The sequence below is a fragment of the Pelobates fuscus genome, chromosome 3, assembly GCF_036172605.1.
Source record: "Pelobates fuscus isolate aPelFus1 chromosome 3, aPelFus1.pri, whole genome shotgun sequence".
In the NCBI taxonomy this organism is placed as follows: Eukaryota; Metazoa; Chordata; class Amphibia; order Anura; family Pelobatidae; genus Pelobates; species Pelobates fuscus.
In genome coordinates, this window is record NC_086319.1 from 161,986,066 (window position 1) to 162,011,697 (window position 25,632).

A 25,632-nucleotide genomic window follows, 5' to 3' on the forward strand; every position below is an offset into this window, starting at 1 on the left:
GAAACGGTTTGAGTACTTATCCTAGGAGGATGCCATGCCGGGGCACTCTTGACACTCAGTGGTTATGGTACGTGGAGACTCATTTTTAAACTCATAGTTGTTAGATTAGCCCCAGTAAGGCTCACTCCTTCTGAAGTGGATACAATGAGTGTAAATAAAGGGGCAATCTAAGCAACGTCACTGCTATAACTTGAGTGGTTCTGCTGCCAAGTGTCAATGTGTTCCATCCCTTGTTTGTTTTTGGCAAACTCTTTGCAAGTGGGGCTCCAACACCATGGTTATATGATTCTGTTATAAGATTGCCCCTGGATATGTGACATCTAAGGAGAAATTTTGTATGTTAAGCAATTGCACTAATCCGTGATGAGTGAAACTACAGCTGGGTGCTAAAATGTCTCAATATTCCATAAACTCCTGAAAGACTGAAATCCCTTCATAATTATGGTTAGCTTTCAACAGGTGGAGTCTTTTCCTTGTTTTGGAGGGTCTGTTTGACCTGTGCAAATACTATGATTTTTGATCTTTAAAATCATGTATCATTTTTTTTCTTCTTTTATTATTTTCATGTATTTGTATATTACATATATTACTACACTTCCAGCAAGGCAGTCTCATTCCTGTCTCTTTCTTGAGAGTATGCTTTATAGACCCTACATTTTTAGGGCATCAGGCAGTATGGCTTCCAGCTTCTTACACTAAAGTGGTGTGTCAATTTTAAGGTCTCCCAGGAAGTGGTGAAGAGGAAAGGAGTAGCCCAGAAGAAGATGCAAATAGACCTTTAATCAGTGATGAGGATGAAATCGTTGATGACACTAATTATTCTATTCAGAGAGCGGATAACCTAGACCCACCCAAGGCAATTGGTTTCCTGCAGGCTTGCTGTTTACCTGGAGTATTACTGGTGAGCTTGCACTTTGCTCGACTTATCCCCAGCTAGATGCATCTGGATTTCCTGTAAGATGAGTTCAACAAAAGACCAGCAGAGGGTGACAGAGAAGTGCATTGCATGAAATGTTACGGAATGAACAAAAGCTTACGCTGGGTTATAGGAATGACAATATAAAAGAAGGACAGGAAAGTTATTTATGGGAATCTAAATAGTTGGAAGAGGTTTTGTCTCACTCTCTCTTGTTCTCATTTCTGTCCACAGTACTCTCTTGCATACGCATGCCTGAAGTTGGTAAATTACTCCTTCTTTTTCTGGCTCCCTTTTTACTTGAGTACAAATTTTGGGTGGAAGGAGGCAGAAGCAGACCAGCTGTCTATATGGTACGATATTGGAGGCATTGTAGGTAAGTACAACACTGTGTTCATGCTACATTTGTTTGTGTTGTTATTCAGACTTATCAGTAAGTCTGCACCAATAAAAAGTTTGCTGAGCTATAATCACTTCCCGGTTCAATTAAGGCTACTGATGTGAACAATTGGAGTTGCAAAGTCTTGTTTAAAACTCTAGTTTTTGCTGAACTCCACAGGAAACTTTCTATGTTCATTTGAAAGCTTGGTGTTTAGTAAATAATCCCCATTTGGTTAAATGGGTCTGTATGCCTTATTGTTGTGGATTTGAGAAGGTTCTATGGATAAAGTGGAGCAGTAACCTAATTCTTTAAAGTATCCTGGAAAGTATTGTACTTTTTTGTTATCCAATTGAACATTAAATGATTAGCCAAACTTTTATCTTCTGTAAATTATAGCTGTATCTTGTAATTAACTTGTAAAGTGCAATGCTACAGGTAAACAATGGAATTTATCTGTACCCTACACACATTCGGACAATACCAGTATTGCTAGTGAATCGCCAAATTTATTACAGTATGCTCAAAGCACAATTACAATTACTTATATGATGTACGTAAGATATCATCACGAAGCCTGACTGTCATGCAGAGAGATTCCGAAGATTAGGCTATTGGTTTCTGCATATTGCCTGCTGTCCACTATTGTCTCTAAAGGGCTGGATTTGAAAGATGCTGAAGTGCATTTACAGAGGGCATAAACCTGGCTGGAGAATTGATTCCATTTGAATATCACCATTTGTTTTCCAATTCTTTATTTGTTATGTGCTCTTTATTTTAAGATATTGCTTTTCTCCGTATTAATATTTAGTGTGCACATTTTTTTGGCATCTGTGTTTCTGTTTTAGGCCATATTTTTAAAGTGAACATGCTATCCACAAATGAAACTGCAACAAATATAGTATTAACATGTAAACTTAACTGACTTTCCCTTCGTCAATAATGCATTGGGATGATTCTGGCTTAGTCCCAAGATATTCTCCAACTACTAAATTCCTTTCTATGAATTGTGGGACTGCCCCGTCGCTTACTTATTGTTTGAGTTGCCAGGGAAATAATGAATTACATAATCGTGTATCTCAAAACCTACATACTTTCATTCCTGTATATTTTAATTCATAGTTGGTCGGTGCCTTGAGTTTTTAAACATTGTGATATGTTTTTTTTTTTTTTTTTTAAATGTCTGTTAAAATGCTGTATACTTGGATAATTGCAGTATATCTGCTTGGAACATATGCAAGTTAAAATATTTTTTTTATTTTTTTTATTTCTGCTTGCTGCAGGTGGGACAATCCAAGGGTTAATCTCAGACATGCTGCAAAAGAGATCTCCAGTGCTAGCAGTGAGCCTGGTACTTGCTGTGGGTGCCCTGTTTGGCTACAGCCGTGAGTATTTTTGTTGTGACACTTGCTCTTTTCCTTTTCCAGCCACTTTTTTTTTTTTTTTTTTGCATGGATGCTTATTTATCACAATTATTTAGAATATTGATGATTCCATGTTGCCTCTTGTATTATATAAATGTAGTCCAACTTTTTACAATACTATACCATGAAGCTTTGTATCTGTTAATTTAAACTTCTATATAAGTTTCAACATTTAATCCCTGTGGGTCAACACTTGACCCTCAATGACTGGCAAAAAAACTATGGGAAATGTAATCCAGCGATAAGTGGAGGATTATGGTTGGATAACCCTGATTTAGCCTATGCAGTGCATTCATATCTGAATGATTGTTACTGTATTTCTTACCCCGATTTTGATCACCAACAGACCAGGGGACCAACTCCACAGTGCTGGGGTTTGAGTTTGTATTATTTGATAACTTACACCAGTACGTAATTTTGTGAAGGAATATCTATTAAGAGATGGGATATTAAGATATTATTTCAGCTGTGTACCAGCTGTTCTACCAGTACTAAGAAAGGCATTTCGTGGAGAGATCAAAGACCAGTGAGTACAAATCAGTTGAACTTAAATTTACACCCTCTTTCTCGTTTCAGGTTCCCCCAATGACAAAGCTATAAACGCTGTGTTGATGGCAATCACTGGTGAGTTTGCTCAGTATTTATATAAAAAAAAAAATAATATGTATGTATGTGTGTATTTATATTTGTGTGTGTGTGTGTGTGTGTGTGTGTGTGTATATATATATATATATATATATATATATATATTATATGAGATGTATAGACTTGTTTCTACAAGTGGAACTCTGAACATGAATTCTCATTATATTCCTGACCCTATAGTGTTAAAACCACCATCTGGGCCCCTCATGCCTCATAAATATAGCAGAATCTTACTGTATTCAAGCCTTAAGCTGTAACTCTGCATGCTGTTTGCCTTAGAAAAACAAGCAGTCTGCTGACATCATCAGAAGTGGTAGCCTGATCCAATCACAGTGCTTCCCCATAGGATTGGCTGAGACTGACAAAGTGGCAGATCAGGGGCAGAGCCAGCATGATTCAAACACAGCCCTGGCCAGTCAGCATCTCATCATAGAGATGAATTGAATCCATGAATCTCTATGAGGAAAGTTCAGTGTCTGCATGCAGAGGGAGGAGATACTGAATGTTTGGATGCATTTTAGGCAGCCATGGCCCAGGAAGGATCTCTAGCAGCCATGTGAGGAGTGGACATTGAAGTTATCAATAGGCTGTAATGTAAACACTGCATTTTCTCTGAAAAGACAGTGTTTACAGCAAAAAGCCTGAAAGTAATGATTCTACTCACCAGAACAAATTCAATAAGCTGTAGTTGTTCTGGTGACTATAGTGTCCCTTTAACTAGAAGAGAATTGTCAAAAGAAAGGATAGTTCTAGAGATGAAATGATGCACTTACATATATACTTGAAATTGTTTTAAAATGAAAGGACCACTCCACGCACCAAAAGCACTTCAGCTTGCTGAAGTGCTTTATGGTGAGGAGTACCCTACTTTAACCCCAGTTTATAAAAGTGCCGATAACTAGGGAGTTCCCCCCCCCCCGTCCGACTGTCAAATAGCCAGAATGGATTCCTTCCTATTTCTGATCCTCCCCCTCCCTCACAGACCCTAGACCAGCTCCTCTGTTGCAGATGGGCGCCCACACTCTTTTAAGATATACACCTAATGAATAAATGCATGAAAATTCATGCATGTATGCGTTGAGGGTATATCTACTAAACAGTGTTATATATTTTTAAATATTGGGTGGTAGTGGAGTGCTCTTTTAAAAGGCACAGGTTGAGGTTGAATGAGATTGTTCAGACTGTAGCAGCAGAACAGGGTTTGTTTGTGTTTTAATTTTTACATTTTCTTTGTTTAATGCAAACATGTATTCCAATTGGAGTAAATATTTAGGTCGTCAGCCCCCTCTATTTGGAGGTCACGCCTCCCTTGCTGAGATAATCACTCTTTGAGAAGCGTTTATAATCTATATGCAGAGAGTTGATACCTGGAGCGCAAGTGCAGCACTGAACTATTTTTTTCTCTGAGTGACTGCCACTAGAGGTGTTACAAGGCAGTAATGTAAAGACTTTCTTTTTCTTAGAAAAGGCAGTGTTCACATTGAAAAGCCCACAGGAACATGCTATAGACACCAAAACCACTACATTAAGGTGTAGTGGTTCAGGTGACTATAGTGTCCCTTTAAATTTTGTGTAGGAAATATGTGACTAATGAGAAGAATGGTGGAGGCTTGTCACGTGCATTCAGAAGAATGTGTTGGAAGGAATAAAATGTCATGCCAAAAACTCTCCTTGCTTAGGAATGCCTCTTTGTTTACCTCACACCCTGACTTTCTTTGATGAAATGTATCACCCTGTGGCTTCAGATTATAGTGCCAGGGGTGTATCAGTAAAATATAGTGCAATGATTAAAGTCTACTGGATAATCCACAAATGTGGTCCATTTCATGTACATTAAGTGGTGAAATTACCAACAGAGGTATAGATAAATGTTATTCCTCATGTGAATTTTGGATTTGAGTCTCTGCTGTGAACTCAGTGAGGATGTGCGCACTCCCACAATGGTTAGCTTGCAGCCTTTTCATCATGGGAAACCATGTACAACCTTTTTGTAAACAACCCCCATAGAAACTATGGTAGTTTGTGCCTCTGATGGAGAGCTGTCGTCATGCCTAATAGCACAGCCGAGAATCCTAAAGCTAATGTTGCTGATATGGATAGTGTTACAGGTAATCTTTTGAGTAATATTTGTACCTCAATATATCCTGTGTTAAATATTTTGGACTGCAGATTTAAAACACTAAATTTGGGGCGTAGTGTTTCCATAGTGCTTGCTCGCCATTTAAAAGGTTACAACAGAAGTGCATTAATATGACCATTTATTATTTTCAGTCTACCTGCCTTGCAAAATCCATAATCTGCTAGTTTCTAAGATACCAAGAGTATGGCCCTCTTTACTTATGTCCTAGTAGAGGGGTAGGCAACCTTTGGCACTGTAGATGTTGTGGACTACATCCCCCATAATGCGCTTACACCCATAATACTGACAAAGCATCATAGGAGATGTAGTCCACAACTTCTGGAGTGCCGATGGTTGCCTACTCCTGTGACCTAGCATTTGGAAGTATGTTATGTTAAATAATGTAATATCAGTACCTCTCACACATTGTTAAAATTAGAAAATGTATAAAATTATATACATTAAAATATGTGCATGAATGTAAAATCTAAATAAGTGGTAAGTAGCTGCAAACAAAGCATAAGGTATATGAACTGCACACATTACTTATTTCATTTCAGGTATAGAATATGTAGCATAATTGTTTTATTTTTAATAGAAATACAAATAAGTATAAGTTTCTTTACATATTTTTTTCTTTACTTTAGCCCTTTAAATGTTTATATTGTACAGTACTACAGACACTGCTGGTTCTAGATAAATATTTATTGTCATCATAGTATGACACATTTATACAACATGCAGTTTTATCAGTACCTTGTGGTGACAAATTTCATCATAAAAATGTATGTTGTTACAGTGTGCTGTGTATGTGCCCATGTAGAATGCAGTGCATGTGTTCATGCCCAGTACTATCTGGGTTTTAGCCATATGCATTACAGAAGAACTTGGACATTGTCAGTGGTATACTGGAAGATCTTGCAAAGCAAAGTTGAAAAGGAATTATTTTATCTCCCTGCAGGGTTTTTCATTGGTGGCCCCTCCAATATGATCAGCTCTGCAATTTCTGCTGATCTGGGACGACAGGAAATGGTAAAGGGCAGCAGCGAAGCTCTTGCTACAGTCACTGGGATTGTTGACGGGACAGGGAGCATGGGAGCTGCGGTTGGACAGGTGAGAAACTGGCTGGGGAGAATTTGCTAATGACTGCATGAGGTTCACTGTGACCAATCAACCTCCAATTTGCTACATAAAAATGCAGGGAAGGGACATTCTAGTTATTACCAATCCATAGTCCCCATCATTTTCAATCCATTGCAAATGGATTTATTGTTTGGTAATTAATATTGTATTATAGACCTTAAAGGGGGGGGAGGGGAGTACAGCCTAAATTTTTAACATTTGTGAAATATTTTCACCAGTGTGGACAGTTTTTCATATTTATTTGTTTGTAAAAGTATAAGTAAAATCTGTCTTGGACAAAAGGTATAGTTTTTAAATCATTCAATTTCCTTTCATTTTTATTTTTTTTACATTTACGGTACTCTGCCCATGCACCTATTTGAGAGAAAGATTCCATAGGAATACTTGGCGAGGGCCATGTGTCCCACCAATAATGAAGCAGATATGGAGTTAAAAAACTATATATTTGTAAAAAATATTTTATAAGGTTCCAGGTTTTGCCATTAACCGCACTTTATTTTCGGAATGTACCTACCACTACTTTTTTTTATCTGATGCTTCTGTCCCCTGGAATTGGAGACTCATTTAGCCTCCATCATAGCTTAGCCCCCTGCTACATTACTTACCCATTCAAATACATCTACACATTGAAATAAACCCACTTTTAATGACTAATATAAGACCATGGAAACACTCAAGAAAAATGTACAGTTCTCAATCATTGTTTCAAACTCCAATAGGCAATCCTAATTTTAGATGGTTCTGATACCTATTCCTTAACTGAATGGGAAAAACGTTAAAAAAAATTCTACAAAATTCATACTACAACTATCAGGGAGCAATTCTGAACCTTCTACTTCCATGCTTTGCTTATTTTTCATAAATAATGCTTCATTTGTATTTTTTATTTTGTTTGTTTTTGTCTATTTTGTAGCTTCAGCTTTGTTTTGAAAACCTTTAGTGGTGATTGTAAATTTGCCTCTCTTTTGTTCTAGTTCCTAGTTTCTGTGATTCAGAGAGAACTGGATTGGATGTGGGTATTTTATTTCTTCATTCTTATGGTAAGCTGGGTACCACAAACTTTTAATTGTTTATGCTGCTGCAGAATATATGTTTATCTCTAATAAAATGGTGCAAAAACGGTAAAGCAAACACTATGGAACTAACTGAATGTTGCTTCTGATTTTTTTTTTCCCCACCAAGCATACCAGACTATAGGTTATCTATAAAGTGAGACTAGTCGGCTGTTTTTTAATTAAATAACTTTACATAATTTTTTAATATTTTGGTTTCAATCTATTTGTCATGAAGCAGTTTGATACATTTCATATAATGTAGACAAAATATTTGAAAATGAGTGGGCCTAAAGCTAGGCTTAAGACATTAGATGATAAAGGGCATACCTGGTTTATCTGAATCTAGACCATTGGTGTTTATTTTTGTAAATTGTTGGGTGTATAAGGCTTTCATGAGATTATAAAATAGAATTCCAAAAGAAATCTATATTTTAAGACTTCAAAAAGGTCAGGCCAGGATACTTGATCAAAGGCCCATTGAGCATCTAAAATGAGTAAAACTGCTTGAGTGTTATTGGAACTTTTGTCGTATATGGATGCTACAGCTATTGCCTTTCTGATTGAGTGAATTGTCTGCCACGCGTAATTACCAATTGTTGGGATGTAAAATGGGGGCAAAAACTGCTGTAGTCTGTTGGCTAATCTCTTAGTAAAATTTTTGACATTATTTAACTGCTTAGGTCTTTATTCGGTTTTGGGATTAGGATTTTTCTAGAGGCCATTACGGGTTTGACCTGTATTTTATGTATGTATATAGCAATGAACATGGATGTTAATGTTTTCATAATGTGTCTTTTCAAGAATTTGTAATAATCGGTGGTAAATCCATTTGGTGCCTTGCCTGCCTTTCCAATGTGTATCAACCACGCTCCTTCCTCCTCCCTAATAAGAGAATGTCTCTTTGCTCATTTGTTAGCCTAGATGGGTTTGCTCCCTTGATTAGATCCATTCCATTCATAGGGATGATTGGCTATGTTGGAAAAGTATGTATGAAAAGTTTTGTTCATCTTCCCTGGGTCTGTGGTGGAAGTCCTGTAATTTTTAACAATGCGGGATATTCGGTGTTTACCTGGTGTGGGTTGTGCAGTATTACCTTGCCCATTCACCTGCCCCAACGGGAATTTTTTTTTTTTTTTTAGAGCATTCAGATTTGTTCCATTGTTCCGTGTTGGGATATACCCTCAAAGAAAACATGGCTGTTCTTTTTCTGCATTTTTCTGTGGGGGTTTATGATAAAACAGCTTGCACAAGCTTCATACCTGCTGTGCTGGGGAATACACCAGCCAGGGGCTTCTCATTGGCAGGCCTCAGTGAAGGATTTGCTAGCTGACGTGCCTTGTGTGTCTGGAGTGTTCCGTAAAAGGTGCTTGGTTCACTAGTGATAAAGTATCACACGGACTTAATAATTTAAACTGCAAGAGCTATAAGGGTAACCTAACAATTGCTTTTCTGACAATTGGGACTATGTCCAAATAGTAATTTTGTAGAAAACAGAATTTTTTTTATTTGCTGTGGAAGAATAAGTTTTGTTAGCAATGTATTTTAACATTATTTCACTGCAGACAATTGTAGTAGATTCCATAGTTAATAACAAAATAATATTTGTTTTTGTATCAGTGCACCCTTAACATATTTATTTGTTTGTTTTCCTTCCAGACTAGTTTGACCATTGTGTTCATCATCCCACTCATTGTAGGGGAAATCAGAACGCTCTTAACAAACAGGAGATCACCTCGGCATGCAGGGTGAGCCAATTTTCCTGAAAAATTTAAATTAAAAAATCCTTCCAAGGGAACAGATCTGGGAATGACCCATTTTAACAGCATAGAGGATTCAACTGCCGGCAGATTCGGCAGCGGGAAAAGCTTTGCAGAAAGTGCACTCCTGAATGTTTTCCAACATTACTAGAAAAATCCAATGTCTATTTTATACAGTTTTTAAGGAGAACAGTGCACACCTTTTATCATTCTATCCCTCGGTTAGGTTATTGTCTTCTACAAGATCTCAAAATCAGTTTTGCATAATGAATTCAATTCAGCAGATTTTATTGCACTTTACACTAACTGAACTGACATCAACTGAAGGTGTGATGTATCATTTTTTTTTTTTTTTACTTTTTATAGATTCTCGTACATATACATTTTAGGATAATGGTACAAGGGTTAATTTTAAAACAAACTTGTTTAAAACATTTTAATTCACACACCCAAACTTATTTAGATTTCAAAGTGGCTCTATCAACTCAAATGTACCTTTTTACAATTGTTTTGTTTTATCTTCCTTCTTAAGAATCTATTTTTTTTTTTCATTTCTGATCTGTTTCTCTTTAAAACATAAGACAAAATAGGGACTGCTCTGTCTTATGTATTTTTCCAACACTTGACAAAGGGCAGAGTTTAAGGCAAGTTCCACTTCTTTATTAGCTTGACAAAGGAAGTGAAGCGTGCCTTAAGCCCAACCTTTTTCAAAATTGTCAAGCGTAGGAAAAATGCATAGGACATAATAATCTCTACTTTGTCTTGTGTTTGAACCAGATCAGAAATGAAGAAAAGAACAGATTCAGGAAGAGAAGCGGAAACAATAGGACAAAGGTAAGTTTGAGGTGACAGACATTTTTAGGAAACACTTGGATGTATGTAACAGTGACTTGGTTAATAGCTGTTTTTGTGCTCCATTTACCTGCATCCATTCTACAGGAGCTTAAATGTTTATTGAACCATTGTATTAACACTGTCCTACTCACCCTCAATTGTTCCAAGCGTAATCCGTTTTGAGGCCGTCCTTCACCTCAGTGCTTATCAAGTGACATCAGTTTTTTATATTCCTTGCCAAATTGAAATAATCTAATGAGTCTCCTGCAGTCTCCTCAACAGATTAAATGTGATACTTTTTTTTGTTGTTGTAAGAATTATGCAATATTCACATTATAGTTAAAAATAACCTCACATGTGATGCAAAAGAGAAAAGCATAGAGTTAAAAAACATTTGCAACTCTGATTTCAAGTGTGAAAATCACTGCTAGAGTGATCTTTGCTAAAAAATCTACATTTTTGATGATAATTTTGCACAAGTACTTTGAGAGCCCAGAATACTTGGAATATCAAAAGAACAAAGGTGTGTTACAGTGGTAAAGCTTTTAGTTTTGCATTGTTCAAGTCTTTCTGTCTCATTGAACAGTGAGAAGTTGGTTGGGATTTTAGGCAAAATGGATTGTTACTGTGCTTTGTAATGACCATTGGCTTAAATGAATCACGAACCCTAAAATTTGCCTTATTCAGTTGTTTGTTTTTTTTCTCGCTGTCAGACACCACCTGTAAAAATTTAATTAAACGGACCCTCTAGGCACCATAATCACTTCATCTCATTTAAATGGTTATGGTGCCATCCCACAGTTCGGTGTCCACTTGATCTCAATTGGTTTGACACAATGTGTTCCCAAGTGCACATGTTTCATAAAGCTTTATCTGAAGTCGCAGGGAAAAGTCAGGATGTTGGCAGCCTGTGATCCCCAATCAGTGTCAAACTGATCAAGATAAGCTTGACATTGAACAGTGGGCTTTTTTCCTGGGGTCTCCAGGCACTATAACTATTTCAATGAAATAAATTGGTTGTGGTGCCTAGAGTGTGCCTGTTAGAAGAGGTCCTGAATTAGCTTTTGACCTTAACATATGGGAAGCAGTGTAATATCTCAGGGGTTATGTCTATTTAATGAACAATAGCAATAATAGCTAAAAAGAAAAACAAAAGTTGAAATGGATATGTGACCAGACGTAGACCTAGAACCTGCCTTAGGGATGTGCAATCTATGAAATTGCACTAGGCACTACTGCACAGCCCTGCCTGACTGTGAGATGTATGGTAGTGATATAGATGACATATGTAGATTAAAGCATTACTGTTTAAAAATAAGCAACTGAACAAACTCTGTATAGTCACTATTAGTATGACTACAGTGCTTATTATCCTTCTAGATAATGGGTAGTACATAGGGGGTATAGTGTCTGCTGCTCTTTCTGTGTGTGGAACATACCTCCGGTGGGAAGCACTGTCCTATAAATCTGTTAATTTAGCAGGCCTCCAGTCTGTACAGTGGCCTGGGAAAGTCCTTAATGTTTTAAACCTTCTCATGCTGTTAGTTTCTGTTGTTAGTATGAAATGGCGCTGTCAGCCCAAGATACCGCGGAATTATTTGGCATTATATAAATGCCAATAACAATACCAAAGTGAATTTAAAAAATGAGGCCAAAGTAGCTGTATCAGAAAAATTGTCCAAGTCGGTTCTGGTTTCATTTTGGCTATTTAGGTTTAAATTGGAAATTAATTTTGAATTTGTCAATTCTCACTATAGTTAATAACCCTGCTTGTGTCCAGATATTTTTTTTTATATTTTTTACCTTTTCATTTGAGTTTCATATTATCTGTCTGATGAAAGAGAAACTGTAAACTGCATCACACTTATAAAAATAAAAACTGCAAACATGTTCTTGCACCTATGCTGCCAAATGAAAGTGGCAATTAGTTTAGATTTACTGTTGCTTCAAATGTTTTGTAATGTCTGATTAAATTTTGTTTGGGGGCATTCTACGTGGTTATTTTTACTTCCTTTTTTTATTTTGCACAATGAAGGCCTTCTAGTATACAAGCATGCCTTTTTTTTTTATTGTGAAACTGCATTTTATTAAGAATTCTTCTATTCTTCAAAAGCAAACAAGGACTAAAACTGATATTGTTTTCCGTTACAAAGAACTGTCATAATTTTCTTTTAATGTTTTATGAATTAAAACTTGTCTTTTTGTAACTCTTGTTTTTTTTATTTACTGTTACTTTTTCATATAGATAAAATTAAAGGTCATGTTCTCCAAGAGTGTAATTCTGTGCGATTCTCATTTTATTCAATATTTATAACTTTTGTTTTGCTGACACTATCAATGTTTTTCACCAAAGTGAGAATCCAAAGAGATTTCCAAGTGGATTTCAAATTTAAGGTCAAACGAGCAAAAATAGAAAAACTCTCTAGATCAGCTACTTGGATCTAAAAGGTGAAATTTACTTTGAATTCTCACTTTAGTAAATAACCCTGCATGTATTTTATGTAAGAAAAAGTTACAATTGTGAATGTCTTCCATATAAACGTTAGAAATGATCATTCAGTAAATTATAAACTTTTAAGTTTAGTCAATTATAATTATGGGACTTAATATTTAAAACTCAAGTCATTCGATGAGTAGGAAGGTATTTTATGAAATTTGCACAATGAATTCCAAGCTATTAAAGGTTAGCTGTTTGGCTGTTTAACCCGAATATTCATAATTGTGTAATTTCCCATTTGAGATATTATATGACTGTATTATCCCACATCACTATTATTGTATGTTCTCAAAATATAAATTTCGAATTTGTAAACAATATACTGTTTCTGGAGGTCTAAATTCCTATTCTGGAGAGCGCATGATTTGAGCCTGCACTCCACAAGTCATACAGAGAATTGGCCAAACTGCTGAATTGGCTGTAGAGTTAAATGTAAACACCTAAGAATGCACTTTGTTAGTAGGTTATCGAAACATTGCAGTCCGTAACTATATCACTGCTTGAATACAGGTGGAAAATGAGAAGACCAGTTTCCATGCCAAAGGTTTGGGGACCATTATTGAATTACTCTGATCTAAATTAATGGAGAAAGAACTTGATGTTTCCATCTTTCTACAATTTGATTTGAATTTTGATTTAATAAGCTATGTCAACATTAAACTGAAACTAAAACATTTAATATAACACTATTGAAAAGTCGTATTTATTTTTTTATTTTTTATTCAATAATACTAATATTTTATTCCCAAATCTATATCATGGGTCATTGTGATGAATATAATGTTTAGGTATCATGATGTTTATAGTTTAAGGATGAAGCTGTGCTATACAGCTAAAGACTATATGCTTTCTCTTAGGGCTGAATATTCTGCCCTTAGATAAAACACACCAAATAATAAGAGTGCACTATTTGTATATTCCTTTTTTTCAGTATAGCCATTGCCTCTCCTACTCTGGTTCCACCATACCAAGACTTTGAAGATACTCTTCATATAGTCCAAGTCCTTGCTTTTAAGAACATTTGTGAGCACATTACCTTCTTACATAATTTTAATAGTGTATGATGGTACTACACTATTATTTTTATGTGTTTTATCACAGGATTGTCTGTATCTATCTATCTATCTATCTATATATTATGGAGGAGACGATAATATTCAATACATATGTTATTTTTACATCTATATAGGTGAGGACCAAGTTTGCAAACTAGTTCAGTAGCACTGATATATTGATACAAAGTCCTTAGCTATTGAGGAGGTTAATATAGGCCGTGCTCATGAGTTTATATGTTCAAGGAAGTTATTAGAAGTTGAGAACGTGGAAAAGAAAAGATTGGCAATAGAATTGCAGGATGGGTTGGTTAAAGCGACACACTGTGCAACATAACGACTTCATCTATGTGAAGTGGTATTGGGGCCTAGAGTCTCCTGGCACCGTCTCAATGTTCAGTGTTAAACCATTTTTGATTGAAGTCTGAGGTTCCACTGCAGGTCACCAGCTGGCCCCTACCTGCAATTTTTGCAGGATATACCATACCGGATCGAGTGAGATAAATAGAAAGTAAGATATAAAGTGACATATGGAAATTTAAATTGGGATTCTAAAAGTAAATCTTTTTTTTTTTTTTTTTTTTTTTTTCCGTTTTATTTATGTATTTAACTTTTAATGCATTGGATAAGCTTTAGCATAATTAGTATCCTATATTTCTTCATGCTCAGAAGTTTGTAATTTTAGCAAAAAAAAGTAGAATTTAGTTTAAGAATGCTGTACCAAAAGCCTGTGTCCTTAGCCGTGTCAGTGTCAGTGTCTTAACACATCTCTGCCACTGACTGCATTGAATGAGCAATACTGCGAATCAAACTGTATAAAAAAAGAAGACATCAAGGATACACAACAGACAGACATGCAGGATGCATGTAGTTATACCCACTGTTTCTCTGAATGTGTGCTTCTTGGTTATGAATTTAAAGAAGCAGACTATGTATTACAAGTGAGATACATGAACCAAACATTACACGTCAAAAATTTTCACTGCATATGCCACAGAGTAGGAAAGAATCCTAGGGTTAAAAAGTGTGTCTGGTCACGGCTGGCTCCGCCGCCTTGGTTGAATTAATCAAACTTGATCTAAACCAATCCAATGATTTCCCATAGAAAAGCATCAGGAGGCTACCACGCAAGCATGACAAAAAGCTGTTCTGCGCCAATCAGAATCTCCTCATAGAGATGCATTGACCTAATGTATCTCTATGAGGAATGTTTAGTGTCTCCATGCAGAGCGTGAAGACTGCCACTTGTGGTGTCCCTCGGTAGTAATACAAGCGTTGCCTTTTCTCTGAAAAGGCATAGTTTACATTAAAAAGCCTGCGGGGACAGGCTGTTCTGGTGACTATAGTATCCCTTTTATGCTGTTTGTCTTGCACAGTATGATAGTTTTCTGAGCACAGCTAAGCCAGGTATGTATATGTATGTATGTATATACACATATATAAAGTTGTGTGTTAAAAGGTATTTAGAAGAGCTTTAGGCAAAGTTTTGTTAAGGCAATTTTCACCCTAGGATTTTCTTGGAAGTTGTCACCAGGGAGACTTGGAGCCCAGCAGGGACCTAGGTAACTGCTCGGATACTCCTAGCATCATAAACACTATAGTGGACTTTAGTTGTTATGATGATTGGAGTAACCTCAGACATTCCAAGACTCCAAGTAGTTCCGGGAGACTCCAGCATTTTTTATGTGGCTCTTTGACAAGCGCAAATCCTATATAATATCCCGGAAATCAGACACACAAACTGACATACAATGTTATTATATATGATAAATGCCTCCTACATATTATCCACCCAATGGGTATGAAGAGGGGCCTGGTTGGGTGTTGCAGCCCTTTAAGAGCCTGACCAGGTCCCTATAGTAGCTGCAGGATGTCACTTCCAGCTAAAAGGAAAGCTGTGCGGAAGGAGGAGGTGGAACTACCACAGGCAGCATGGTATCCGCAGAGAGGCTAGCGTGAGCTGCTGCTTGCAATCAGCCTTAGCCAGGACCTCAGGCAAGCCACCCTCCAGGACACAAAAGGTAAGCCAACAGGAGGGTGGCTGCACATCAAATTAATATAATTTGTGTATGTGCCAGTGTGTGTAAATAGTTGTACTTTGTTGTTAAATAGTTGTGTTCTGTCATAATAAAAATATCATGTCATTGTTCATACATGTTTGGTGGCTGTCTGTGTGTGCAGTGGTGCCTCCAGGATTCATATTTAGGGGGGGGGGGGGGGGCACATAAGGGGCCAGGGACAAACATGTATGTGTGTATATATATATATATATATATATATATATATATATATATATTTTATATATATAAAAAGACCGGCACTCAAGGAATTTTTTCAAAATTTTACTGCTCCAAAGTAAATCGACGTTTCAGCTCGATTTACTTTGGAGCAGTAAAATTTAGAAAAAATTCCTTGAGTGCCGGTCTTTTCCTATTTTCTACATTTGAGCTACCAGAGCACCAGGTATAATTTTTCTCTTTATGTTGAAGTGCAGAGGTCAACAGTATTTTTTTTTATATTATATATATATATATATATATATATATACACACACCCCCACACCTACCTCACAATAAATACCGGCGACATTTCGCCCTGGCACTTCGGCCCCCTGCCGGCATCCAAACCCTGTGCTCTGTGGCACCTGATGTAATCAGTGGCCCCAGCCCTTTAAGAGTGCTCCAGACAGGGCCCTTTTCATGCTGCCTGCTGGGAGGAAGTGAGGTGAGTAACAGAGTGCCGCTGGGGAAGCGGAGGAGACCTACACAGGAGGAGGAGAGGGACTGAGGAAGTAAGACTCCCATCAGCCTTGGCCATCCAGCTCCCACTGGGCCCCAGGGAAGCTACCCTTCTGTACACAAAAGGTAAGGAAACAGGAAATTGCTTAAAATATTATGTAAATTGATATATATAAATATATGTGTGTGTACCTGCGTCTGAGTTTGTGCATCTGGCTGTGGTGTGTGAATTTGGCTGTGTTTGTGTCAGTGTGTATCTGGCTATATGTGTATCTGTTTGAATGTATACCTGTGTCTGAGTAATTGTGTGTCTATGTGCGTGTGTGTGTGTGTATATGTATGTATATGTGTATATATATACATATATATACACACACACAATGTGTGTGTGCCTGTAAGTTTGTATCCATGCGTGTGGCAATGCATTCATCCCAGCATTCAAATGCCAACACTAGCTGCTGTACAGTGGTGGAACTAACGTAGAGTGGGCCCTGGTGCAAAAACAGGGTTTTGGGCCCCTCAAGACACACACCCATTGGGTGGCCTTAATTATCTGCCTGTAGTTCCACCGCTGTGCCTTCCTTATTACAGGCAAGACACCTTTTCACGGAAACTGGAAAACTTTTTCAGGAGATGCAAGATCATTTTTCATGGTATTTAAAAGGGGCTGTGGTGAAGTTCGTGTATATAGGAATCTATTTATGGTATACTGTGTGTTACCAGGAGCTGTAGGAGTCTATTTATGGTAGAACTGTGTGTAACCACGTACTCATGTATAAGAACTTTTGAGATTGTGTGTGTGTGTACTGGAAGGGCCTGTAAAGTGTGTGCATGTGCATCTAGGGGCTGCAATGTGAGTGTATGTTTATTGGGGTTGCATTGTGTGCTTATCAAGGAGCTGTAGTGTGTATGTATGCGTGTGTGTGTGTGTATATATATATATATACATATATATATATGTGTGTGTGTGTGTGTGTATATAAGTTATGGTGTGTAATGGGGTGAAGTGTGTGTGTGGTGGTGAAGGTATGTGGGAAAGAAGTGTTTATGTGGGTGATGAGATGATGTGTGTGAGGAGTGTACTGTATGTGGGGGTTCGCGGTCTGTTAGGGAGTACTGTGTTCAGGGGGTGTAGAAAGTGGGATAGGGAAGAGCTTTACAATTTTATAGGGGGTGCACAATCAATCAGTGGTGGTTGAGAAGGTTGCCTATCCATCGGGTACAGGGGAGGTCACATGATGAGAGGTATCTCACTTAAAACACATTCTCTCTCTCTCCCCCTCTCCCCCCCCTCCTCCCCCCCAATCTATTTCTCCTAAAATATATAAGGCAAAGTAAGTACTATATTGCCTGGTAGGGCCAGATTAAGAGCCCAGTGGGCCTGGTGCTGACAATTATGAGGGGCCCAAGTACAGAATCTTATCGACCAAAAACACACAAACAGTCATACTTCTCAAGCGTTATGTATCTGGTGGAGATGTTGCCAGAGGGAAACTCCTAGGATGCAGCTATAAGAAATCTCAGATTCTCTTAAAGTATGATAATCTCTCTCTAATTCATGGTTTAATTTTTTCAAGTAAATCCATACCCCCTAACAGCAGTGTCCAGTGCAGCAGGAAGTCAATGGGTGGTGTAAAAGGGTGGGCCATTGACACGCATCATGTAACCAGAACTCCCGAAAGGGAAGAACATGCCCAAAAAGGAGGTGTGTCTGCCCAAGGAATTGGAAGGCTAGCCTGGCATGAATGCATGTCAGGCTGCCTGCCAATCATGCATGCTGGCCAACAGCATCCTAAGCTTGGCATAAATGCATCTAATGATGCACTTGCTCCATGCTTTCTAAGGACTGTCCCCTAGCACTAACAAGTCCACTTGTCTCCTTACCTTCTTACTAGCAGACAGAAGCTCCTGGCATACAGTCTGAGACAGAGAAAATGTGGATGTAGTGAGTGTAGAAGAAAGGGAATATGCTACAGTGTCACAGAGAGACCAAAGTCAGCATTACATTAACTAATTTCATTTAAAAAAAAAAACAGAGAGAAAGGTGGCGCTAAAAATAAGTGAAATATCACAGGTAAACCCAGTGCAGCATACAAAAATCACTAAAGTGTATAGTCACAGAATAACACTTACATACAGAAGCTAAAAATGGAGATATGGTGATTGTGCACACATTGGATGATATTCTTGCATTAAGTAAAAGTTCCCTAGGTTCTGTGGGTATAAAAAAACAAAAATAGGGTAATATATCTTAACACAAATAAAGTAGTAAGTAACTTGGAACACTCACAATATTTAGAGCCTTTATGAGTTGGCTCTAAACTATGACAGCAGATAAATCAATCAGATGTGTATATGTATGTATAGGATCAGGTCCCTCAGAAGGTGTCAGAAGTCCTCTGTTTGAAAAGTGATGATTAGCCGCGATATGGTCCTGACACGTGGCCATCTTTGGAAGCTCAGATACACTGTTGAGTTGAGTGCCATGTTGAGTGACGTGGAATCACCCAGAAATGCTCCATATATGGAAAAGAGGACGGCCCATAGATATTCACCTGACAAGAGGCCAGGCAACCCTAAGAATAGGGTGTGTAAAGAAATTTTTTTTTTATTTTTTTTGTGGAAAATATCAATGGGCCTATTCCCTGGGCTTGGGCCTGGAGCTGCAGCTCCATCAGCCACTATGTTAATCCGGCCCTGAAGTCCACCTACATGTTCCACCCATGAGTTCGCTCACAGAGAGTGGAGTGTGTAGGGGATGTGTTATGTGTTATTGTGGAGGATCTAATGTGTGTGCTTATGGAATGTAGTGTATAGGGATACCAATTTGTGTAGATGATGCAGTGTTTGTGTATAAGGGATGTATTGTGTGTTTCTGGTTGTGTGCAAGGGATGCATTGTGTGAATATGTGTTTGTATGCATAAGGGGTGCAAGGTGTGTGTCTATAAGTGTGTGCATTGAGTGTGTGTAAGAAATGCATTGTGTTTCTGCGTGTATGTAAGAGAAGCAGTGTGTGTGTTTGCATGTGTGTGTCAGGGATGCATTGTGTGTTTCTGTGTGTATAGGGATGTATTGTGTGTGTGTGTGTGCGTAGTGTGAAAGAGCTTCTTGTCCTATAGAGCTCTCCCCTGCCCCTTAGTGGTCTCTCCTCTCCCCCCACCCTCCCCTAGCGGTCTCTTCTCACACCCACCCTCCCTGTGTTCTTCTCACATCAACCCTCCCTCCCTGTGTTCTTCTCTGCTCCCTACCCTCCCTGTGTTCTCCTCACCCCCTCTCCCTGTGTTCTTCTCACTCCCCCCCTCCCTGTGTTATTCTCACTCCCCCCTCCCTGTGTTCTTCTCACTCCCCCCTCCCTGTGTTCTTCTCACTCCCCCCCTCCCTGTGTTCTTCTCACTCCCCCCCTCCCTGTGTTCTTCTCACTCCCCCCCTCCCTGTGTTCTTCTCACTCCCCCCCTCCCTGTGTTCTTCTCACTCCCCCCCTCCCTGTGTTCTTCTCACCTCCCCCCTCCCTGTGTTCTTCTCACCTCCCCCCTCCCTGTGTTCTTCTCACCTCCCCCCTCCCTGTGTTCTTCTTACCTCCCCCCTCCCTGTGTTCTTCTTACCTCCCCCCTCCCTGTGTTCTCCTCATCTCCCCTTCTCCTCACCCCCCGGTGTTCTTCTTACTTCCCCCTCCCCCTGTTTTCTTCTTACTCCCCCTCTCCCTGTGTTCCCCTCATCTCCCCTTTTCCTCACCCCCTCCCTGTGTTCTTCTTACTCCCCCCTTAGCTTGCAATGAGGTTTCAGAGGTAAAGGAAGTTTTAAGTGTTTTTGCCAATGAAATACGGCAGGTTGCTTCCACACAGTCATTCTCTGAAGTTCTGCCTGTGCATAACACTCAGAACGACAGGTGGATGCGTATTAGGGACTTTAACTTGTGGCTTGGTGATGGTGTCGGGAGCAAGGATTTGGCTTTATTTCTCATGGTAGCTCTGTTTGGAATGGAAATAAACTGTACAAAAGATATGGTTTGCATTTCTCAAAAGGGAACAAATGTTCTCAGTGAGCAGTTCAAAGGTTTTGCTAGGATGTATTTAAACTAGGAGGGGGGGGGGGGTAAAAGGGTGATAAAACATCAATCCAGATTTAGTCGCTGTTACTGAGACATGGTATAATGAGAAAAATGACTGGGACATAGCAATACCTGAGTCCTCTTTATATAGAAAAGACAGGGAACGCAAGAAAGGGGGAGGGGTGGCCCTGTATGTGAAGGATAGCATAAAATCTAGCCTAATAAAAGTTAGCGAGGCGAACATAGAGTCCGTTTCGGTTACGTTAGAATTTGGTAATCACACAGTAACTCGTGAAGGTGTGATTTATAGGCCCCTGGGACAAATAAAAGAGTTAGATAATCTACTAGTTGAAGAAATAGCTAAAAGGACAATAAAGGAGGAAGTTATCATCATGGGTGACTTTAATCTTCCTGATGTGAATTGGAAAACCAAAATAGAATATGTGTGCTCCTGGCACGAGCAGCTAAACTCCCTACTGGGATTGTCTCTAAAACAAGTCGTTGAGGAGCCAACTCGTAAAGAGGCCATACTAGATTTAGTGTTAACAAATGGAGATTTGGTATCCGATATTACTGTAGGTGAAAGTTTAGGATCCAGTGATTATCAGTCAGTGTGGTTTAATATAAGAACAGTGACTGAGTCACACCAGACAAAAACCAAAAGTTTTAGACCAGGGGTAGGCAACCATCAGCACTTCAGATGTTGTGGACTACATCTTCCATAATGCTCTTACATCCATAATACTGGTAAAGCATCATGGGAGATGTAGTCCAAAACATCTGGCGTGCCGAAGGTTGCGTACCCCTGTTTTAGAATTTAGAAAAACAGATTTTTCTCAAATTAGAATATGTGTAAATGAGTCATTATTAGACTGGAGTCCAAGAGAAATGGGATTATTTAAAAGTTGCACTGCTAAAGGTAACAAAAAATGACATTAGGCTTGTCAGTAAAAGCAAAAAATTCAAGAAACCACTGTGGTACTGTGCAGATGTGGCCAAAATAGTAAAAAAACTAAAAGTTAGCATTTAGTAATTATTAAAAAAAAAAAACAGTGTGAGGAAGACATAATGATCTATAAGATTAGGCAGAAAGAGGCTAAGCAAGTTATAAGAGCTTCCAAATCACACACAGTCAGTAAAAAAATGGGACAAAACATTTTTTAGATACATAAATGAGGAAACGAAAGTAAAAAAAGGATTAATTAGATTAAAAACAAAAGAAGGAAGGTATGTAGAAGAGGATTATGGTCTAGCTGGCTGCCTCAATTAATATTTTTGTTCAGTATTTACAGATGAAAATTAAGGAAAGGGGCCTCAGTTAGGAAAAAAGACAAATTAGTAATTTGTTACATGTGAGTTTACAGAGGAAGAGGTTCTATATCAACTGTCAAAAGTAAAGACAAATAAGTCAATGGGACCTGATGGAATACACCCAAAGTTATTAAAAAAGCTGGTGTACTAGCAAAACCATTAACAGATTTATTTAACCAATCATTGTTAATAGGAGTAGTCCCAGAAGATTGGAAGTTAGCGAATGTTGTGCCCATTCACAAGAAAGGTAGTAGGGAGGAGTCGGGCAACTATAGGCCAGTAAGCCTTACTTCAGTAATGGGGAAGGTAATGGAAAACTTGTTAAAGGATAGGATTGTTGAACATCTAAAATCACATGGATTTCAAGATCAGAGACAACATGGGTTTACTTCAGGGAGATCATGCCAAACTAATCTTATTGATTTTTTTTGATTGGGTAACTAAAATAATAGATCAGGGTGGTGCAGTAGACATTGCTTACCTAGATGTTTTAGTAAGGCTTTTGACACTGTTGCACAGTATCAACAAACTGCAATCTTTAAGTTTGGATTCCAATATTGTTGAATGGGTAAGTCAGTGGCTGAGTGACAGGCAACAGCGGGTTGTAGTCGATGGAGTATATTCGAAGCATGGGCTTGTCACCACTGGGGTACCTCAGGGATCTGTACTTGGACCCATTCTCTTTAATATTTTTATTAGTGATATTGCTTGTAAGGAATGTCTTTTTGCTGATGATACTAAGATATGTAACAGGGTTGATGTTCCAGGAGGGATAAGCCAAATGGCAAATGATTTAGGTAAACTAGAAAAATGGTCAGAGTTGTGGCAACTGACATTTAATCTGGATAAGTGCAAGATAATGCATCTTGGACGTAAAAACCCAAGGGCAGAGTACAGAATATTTTATAGAGTCCTAACCTCAACATCCGAGGAAAGGGGTTTAGGGGTGATTATTTCTGATGACTTAAAAGTAGGCAGACAATGTAATAGAGCAGCAGGAAATGCTAGCAGAATGCTTGGTTTTATAGAGAGAGGTATTAGCAGTACAGAACACTGGTGAAACCTCACTTGGAGTATTGTACACAGTACTGGAGACCGTATCTCCAGAAGGATATTGATACTTTAGTGAGAGTTCAGAGAAGGGCTACTAAACTGGTCTATGGATTGCAGGATAAAACGTACAAGAAAAGGTTAAAGGAACTTAACATATATAGCTTGGAGGAAAGATGAGACAGGGGGGATATGATAGAAACATTTAAATACATAAAGGGAATCAACACAGTAAAGGAGGAGACTATATTTAAAAGAAGAAAAACTACCACAACAAGATCCAGATTAAATTAGAGGGGTAAAGGTTTAGTGGTAGAGGTTAACACAGTAAAGGAGTTTAAGCATGTGTGGCATAGGCATAAGGCTATCCTAACTATAAGATAAGGCCAGAGACTAATGAAAGTATTTTGAAAATTGGGCAGACTAGATGGGCCGAATGGTTCTTATCTGCCGTCACATTCTATGTTTCTATGTAAGAGGAATGCAACATAATACTTATAGATATGGGGAAGGCCCAGACCCCCTCCACTCCTATTGCACGTAAGGGTGTCGTATGCCAATCTTGATTTCCTGTGTCCCCATACATATGTCAGAAAGGCTCTTTTCAGGGAAAGGAAAAATTGGTTGTCCAATGCTATTTGCAGAGTTTGAAATAGGTAAAGGATCCTTGGCAGGATCATCAGTTTGATAATGTTGACTCTGCCAAAAAGTAAAAAAATGAGGCTTGTCCCATTGTTTTAATTTGTGCTCAATGTCCGTAAACAGAGGGAATATAGTTAAGTCGATAGAGGCCCCTAGTGGTGTGTGTGAGTTTAATGCCTAAACAGGTCAGACCTGTCCCCATCTGTTGCCTTTGTTCCTGATGGCATTTAGAAAGGGCTCCATAGCCAGAACAAAGAGGAGGGGCGACAGAGGGCACCCCTGCCTTGTTCCATTGCTGAATTGGAACAATGGGGAATTTTGTCAATTGACTTTAACTGTAGCTGTAGGTCCCCTATACAAAGTCTGCAACGAGTTCCTAATGTTAGGTCCCAGCCCCAGCATCTCTAGACTGGAAAACAGGTAGTCCCAGTCTACTCGGTCAAACGCCTTTTCGGTGTCGACAGAGAGCAAGAGAGTCTGGGTTTTGGTGGTCACTGCTCCATGCATAATGTTCATGATGCGTGTGGTATTATCTCTGGCATCTCGTCCTGTGAGAATCCCTACCTGATGTGCGTGGATTAGTTCAGGTACAGTGCCTTGCAAAAGTATTCACCCTCCTTGGCATTTTAGGTGTTTTATTGCCTCACAACCTGGAATTAACATGGATTGAGGATTTGCATCATTTACTTTACAGAACATGCCCACAACTTTGAAGATTTTTTTTTTTTTTTTTTTTTATTGTGAAGCAAACAACAAATAAGCCAAAATAACAGAAAAAGCATACAAAGACATACAGGCATACAGAGACACACAGACACACACATACGTACATACAGAGACATAAAGGCATACAGTTACATACATGCATACAGAGACATATATACAGACATTCAGAGACAAACATACATCCAGTTACATACATGCATACAGAGACATACAGAAACATACGTACAAGAAATACAGGCATACGGACACATACATACATACAGAGGCATACCGTCATACAGATACATACATGCAGACAGGCATACAGAAAAATACATACTCACACACACACAAACTCACAGACACATACTCTCACACACACCGACAGACACACTCACTCACACACAAACTCATAGACACACTTACACACACACTGACAGACACACATACTGACAGACACACACACACTCACTCACACACACACACACACACACTGACAGACACACACAAACTCACATACACACTGACATACACACTCACTCACACACAAACTCATAGACACACTTACACACAAACTGACAGACACACACACTGACAGACACACACACTCACTCACACACATACACACTCACACTCACATGCACACACACAGTAATTAATAAAGTAATTAATAATAAATTACATTTAAATGTCCCACCCAGCCTCCCTACCTGGAGTGCTGGCGTGGGTCTCTCATTGGTGGTCCAGTGAGGCTGCTGGGAGGCGTGCGGCTGAAGTTGATTAGGAGGCGGCGAGGGAGCTCTCTGATCTCTCTGACCGGCTCCCTCGCAGGCTGTTTTCTGATGCCGCGGGAGCCGGAATATGACGTCATATTCCGGCTCCCGCGGCATCAGCAAAAGGCGCGAGAGGGAGCCGGTCAGAGAGATCAGAGAGCTCCCTCGCTGCCTCCTAATCAACTTCAGCCGCACGCCGCGCCGCTCCGGGGATCCAGGAGGTGACCAGGCAGGAGGGAGCACTTCCCTCCTACCGGTCACTGGAATTTTGCGCCCCCAGAGCCGGTGCGCCCTAAGGCGGCCGCCTGTGCCGCCTTATGGACGCGCCGGCCCTGCTTGGACTGTCTCCTGGCTATATTGCTGCAGGGCCAATTCCCCCTCATCTTCCAGGGTTTGTACTATGGCGCCTATTTGGTTTACCTCCTCACGGAGTGTCTGCAATTTTTTCCCAAAGCTTTCCTCCATCTTGGAGAACATCTTCTTAAGATCAGTCTTGGATGGTATTTGAGCCAGAAGTGCTCATATGTCTGTACCATCAATCAA

At 39.0% G+C, this 25,632-nt stretch overlaps 1 protein-coding gene across 1 annotated transcript in view; it reads left to right on the forward strand.

Annotated features, from left to right (window-relative positions):
- Positions 1-13,453, forward strand: part of SLC37A3 (solute carrier family 37 member 3) — a 39,935-nt gene extending 26,482 nt beyond the window's left edge. The window contains exons 9-16 of the mRNA XM_063447605.1: positions 720-901; positions 1,151-1,292; positions 2,579-2,680; positions 3,296-3,343; positions 6,445-6,596; positions 7,601-7,666; positions 9,338-9,426; positions 13,280-13,453. Coding sequence (XP_063303675.1) covers positions 720-901; positions 1,151-1,292; positions 2,579-2,680; positions 3,296-3,343; positions 6,445-6,596; positions 7,601-7,666; positions 9,338-9,426; positions 13,280-13,352 — 854 coding nt within the window. The 3' untranslated portion in view covers positions 13,353-13,453. The remainder of the gene's footprint in view (positions 1-719; positions 902-1,150; positions 1,293-2,578; positions 2,681-3,295; positions 3,344-6,444; positions 6,597-7,600; positions 7,667-9,337; positions 9,427-13,279) is intronic.
- The last annotated feature ends 12,179 nt before the right edge of the window (positions 13,454-25,632 follow it).